The following is a 4,337-nucleotide window of genomic DNA, read 5'->3' on the forward strand; positions in this document are numbered from 1 at the left end:
GGTTTGGGTGTCTGTAATATGGTCACTATGGCTTCATCGGAATGGTATAATCTTTCAGCAAGGTGTAATGGATTGTAAGGAAGTGTTGGACAACATTAAACTGCGGTCATGGAAGTGGATTAAAAGTTCTGTCCCTGGTTGTTCTTTTAGTTACTCTAGTTGGTATTTCAGCCCACGTTTGTGTATTTCATAATTTTGCTTAGATTTTGAACTCTTCTGTAATGGGTTGGAGTAGCCCTTGTACTCCTTATAATTATAATCTTTTTGCTTATCAAAAAAAAAAAAAAGGTAGTGTCTGTAGGTGTTGGTCGCTAAGACTAATACCATAATTATAAAATATTGAATAAGTAATTTTAAGAGTAATGATTTAATGTTATGTATTTTATATTTTAATAATTTAAAAAGTTAAATCATTAAAACAATTAAAAAGTTGAATATATTCAATATCTTAAAAATATATATAAAAAAAGTTCCAAAGTGGGCATCTTTCTCCAGATGGTTGAATTTCTGGTGAATTCAAAGTTGCAAACTTGAGGGTTTTGAACACAATATGGGTATTAGGAGATGCCAATGGAAGATCTAATATCATTTAATCATATTTTTTAAAGAAATATAATTTTCTTTTCATTAAAATGATGAAAAAGAGACATATTGAGAGATAATTTTGTAACAAAGATGAGTGTAAAATAAGGAAACAGGCGCAGGCTTAGGCCCAAGCGAGGCGAAGAAGCCCATTGATCGAGGAAGGTTAGTTTGGACTTTGGCGGTCTCTTCGGCGATAAGACCGCAACCTCATAGCCCTACTTACCAGCCTCTTTCCTCTGCTTCGTATAAACTACATAGAGTCACAGAGTGTGGAAGCAAAGCAGGTACGCTTTCTCTCTCTCTCCCTCTCTGTTTCCACGCCTAAAATTCAAACCTCAACACACAAAGCAGCAGCCATATCCCCAAAACCTCTCTGCCAAATCAAGTGACAGTGAGTGAGTGGTAGGTGCACGCGCAACATAACTGTATGTCTCTCAGATCTTTCTTTAAACCCTAGCACTAGCACCCTCCGATTTCATCTTCATTTGTTTCTCAAAATCGCTTTTGCTTTCTTTCAGATGGATAGGTATCAGAGGGTAGAGAAGCCCAAGGCAGAGACTCCTATAAACGAGAACGAGATACGCGTTACTACTCAAGGAAGGATGAGGAATTATATCACCTACGCCACCACTCTCCTTCAGGTTTTTTACTATCACTATAATCGCTGCAATTTTTTCTCTCACCTGAAAATTGGCCAAAACGCATCGTTTGTTTCATTCACTCTATGACAATACAGTAGTTGGGGTTGCTCCAATCGGATTAAAGCCGTGTGTTTATGTATTTGGAATAAAATCTTTCACACAAACTTTGCAGAAAGCAGTGTCTCTGTAACACTTAATTGTATATCTGAAACCAGGTAACTGGATTATCAACAGAGGAAAACGTGAGAGAATCATAAACCAAAACTCGAGTGAATTGAAAATCAGTTACCAGGTAGAGAATCTGATAACAGAACGCCGCGGTGTTGAGCTTTTGGCAATTGGCAAACGAATCAATGAAGGGAACCATTACTAAAACAATGAATTTGCAAAATCAATGATGGGAAATTTCTTGTAAATTAACATGGTTGATGTGTGAGAGATAAAACAAAAGAGCTATGGGAATCAGACAGGGATGACTGACAAGAGAGTGACAGAGCTGAGAGAAATGGTACTGTGACGAGCCTATGTGAATAGGCAAAGCAATAGTATGTTGGTTGAGTGAGGGCAATAATTTGTCCCGGACTTGTTAACCCATAAACGGGGCAAATTTTCCTTCCTAAAATATAATATTAGAATAGCGGTTATCTTGCTATCTACAATCCCGCTATTCAACTTTTGGGGTCGGATGCGCTGTTCCGCTATGTTAGATTGACAACTAGGACTGGTATACCTGTTTCTTTTAAGGCCATAACCTTGACTCTCCCAAGGATTCTCCCTATATTATCCCCACGCAAAACATACCTTGGAGCTGAAATAAAAAGATATTTTTTGAACAATTCTTTGTAGAAATACGACTCATGAAATTTTCTCCTGTTTTTAAGAATATACACCAAATGAACACTCTAGACGATAATCTTTTACTTTATGATATTTGATAACTTTTCCCCGCGCAAGCTCTGATAAAAGGAATTATACTCTGTAAATTATCTTATTGTTAGGATGATCATCTTTTCTCTTCTTATTGTTGTTTTGACCTATTTCTCTCTATAATTGAATTCTTTGTTTACTTCATCATATATGTTGATTTTCCGGTGATTTAGGATTTCCACCTTTTGTTTTTGGTGTGATCCATGCATGTATCAATTTATCTAGAATCAACTGTCATTTTACTATTTTTTAACATTTTATCTTGCTCTATTTGTAATTTTTTTTAGGAGAAAGGATCCAATGAAATTGTTCTCAAAGCAATGGGACGTGCTATAAATAAGACTGTAATGATTGCTGAACTGATCAAGGTGGGAGGATCAATATCTTTATGGAGTATGTTGGTCTGCATTTGTTCATCTTATTTTTGTGATTAGTGACGGCTCTGTTACTTGGTTCAGAGAAGGATTGTTGGCCTTCATCAAAACACCCAAATTGGATCAACTGATATTACTGACACATGGGAACCACTAGAAGAAGGCCTTCTTCCGTATGGATTATTGTTTCTTCTTTGCTACCTTATTAAATACTAAATGTGTTTGGGAGTGATTGTTTTGGTTGTGTTATGCTTGCCTAGTTTGGAGACTACGCGCCATGTTTCAATGATCACAATTACCTTGTCAAAAAAAGAACTAGATACATCCTCCACTGGGTAAGAACTTGGGTGATATTGTTTGATTTCTACCATTAAAATTTTCAAATACTGTAATGAGATTGAGTTCTTTTTAATTATATTTACTGTTGACAAGATCTTAATTTTTCTTTTCTCATGCAGATACCAACCTCCTCTTCCAGTTGATCAAGTAAAACCTTTAAATGAATATGAAGAGGATGGAGGTGAATTGATGAGTTTTTACTTTAAATATTTCAAAAGAGTGAATGTCTTGTGTGGTTTCTTAGCATGCTGACTGGAATTTGATCTGATGTAGAAGGCTCCCCAAGGATGCGAGGAAGAGGGCGTGGTCGTGGAAGGGGCAGGGGTAGAGGTATTGCTAAGTACTTTGTTTCATTTCTTCACTGTAAATGCCTGTATTATAGATTTTGGAATGGTCGTAAATGTTTTCTTGCATTCCTTTTTTTATTTTTGCTGTGACTACCTTAAAATGTAAAACTGCTTATTTGAACGAAGTCTGTTTTGTTTAGGAATTTACAATGGGGGTATGGAATATGGTGATGGTTGGGATGGTGGACGTGGCTATGGTGGAAGAGGGCGTGGCCGTGGAAGGGGACGTGGTTTTCGGGGACGAGGACGAGGCTATGGTGCCCAGCCGATTGGGTACTATGATTATGTTGAATATGATGCGCCACCTGCCCCACGTGGTAAGCATGCGAGTCCACAATTTATATTTCATGATAATAAGTTACCTTTTCTTATATTTTGCTGTGCTATTTGCGTTACATGGTGCTTCCAATTAAATCAGGCTACAGAAGAAACAGAAGAAAATTACTTCATTTAATTTCATAGACTCTTTTCCTTGTTGTCTTTTCAGTTTATTCTGTTCTCTTTTGTTCCTTCTTTAAAGGGACATTGTATTTGTAGTGTAATTTCTATTTGATGGTTTTGCAGGCCGAGGCCGTGGAAGGGGAAGAGGCCGTGGACGTGGAAGGGACCGGGGTGCAGCTGCTTGATCAAGTGGGGGTTGGTTATCATGTATATGTTAAGTTAGAAGATGTTGCCTCTTTGTTTAGTTCTTTGTGAGATTTGCTTATATTTTGGTATTATTTGAAGCGTTCAGTGTTGCAGCCATGTTCCTGCAGTTTTGATTTTGTAGTTTCTTTTTCCTCTGTAACCTCTATAATTTTGCCACGTTGGGTAGGTTAAGTTAGATATATTTCCTGTTTAAAGACTCATAAAAATCACAATTGTAAATTTTTAGTGGGAATTATTGCAGTGAGGTTTTTCCAAATTTGATTTAGTACGTGAATGTGGTATATTTTGAAGAAATTGTACGGGATGTGTAGGAGAACTTTTAAAGAATAAGTAATTATTTTTCCAAATTTAAGCCTTTCGAGGGGATGTTTTCTTTCTATTTAATATTGTTGAAAATTGTAATTTTGGGTAGGACTCACGGCACCTCAAGAAAAATAAGGCCTGTAGATGAAGATTACTACCTACGTTTTAAAACT

The 4,337-nt window shown here is 36.7% G+C and overlaps 1 protein-coding gene across 4 annotated transcripts; it reads left to right on the forward strand.

Annotated features, from left to right (window-relative positions):
- Window positions 1-726: 726 nt before the first annotated feature.
- LOC109796819 (uncharacterized) lies at window positions 727-4,117 on the forward strand. Of its 4 annotated transcripts, none has more exons than XM_020356633.3 (9): window positions 727-869; window positions 1,104-1,226; window positions 2,441-2,521; window positions 2,612-2,700; window positions 2,788-2,862; window positions 2,986-3,047; window positions 3,140-3,196; window positions 3,354-3,530; window positions 3,778-4,117. In XM_020356633.3, exons 2-9 carry the CDS (start codon window positions 1,104-1,106, stop codon window positions 3,837-3,839), a joined length of 726 nt encoding a protein of 241 aa, XP_020212222.1. In that variant the 5' UTR covers window positions 727-869; the 3' UTR covers window positions 3,840-4,117. The 4 variants fall into 4 exon arrangements, with proteins under 4 accessions (XP_020212222.1, XP_020212223.1, XP_020212221.1 ...); XM_020356634.3 differs by having other exon boundaries at window positions 795-1,010; window positions 3,143-3,196; XM_020356632.3 differs by having other exon boundaries at window positions 796-987.
- Window positions 4,118-4,337: the final 220 nt, after the last annotated feature.

The sequence above is a fragment of the Cajanus cajan genome, chromosome 6 (assembly GCF_000230855.2).
Source record: "Cajanus cajan strain Asha chromosome 6, NIPB_CcT2T_4, whole genome shotgun sequence".
NCBI classification, from domain to species: Eukaryota; Viridiplantae; Streptophyta; class Magnoliopsida; order Fabales; family Fabaceae; genus Cajanus; species Cajanus cajan.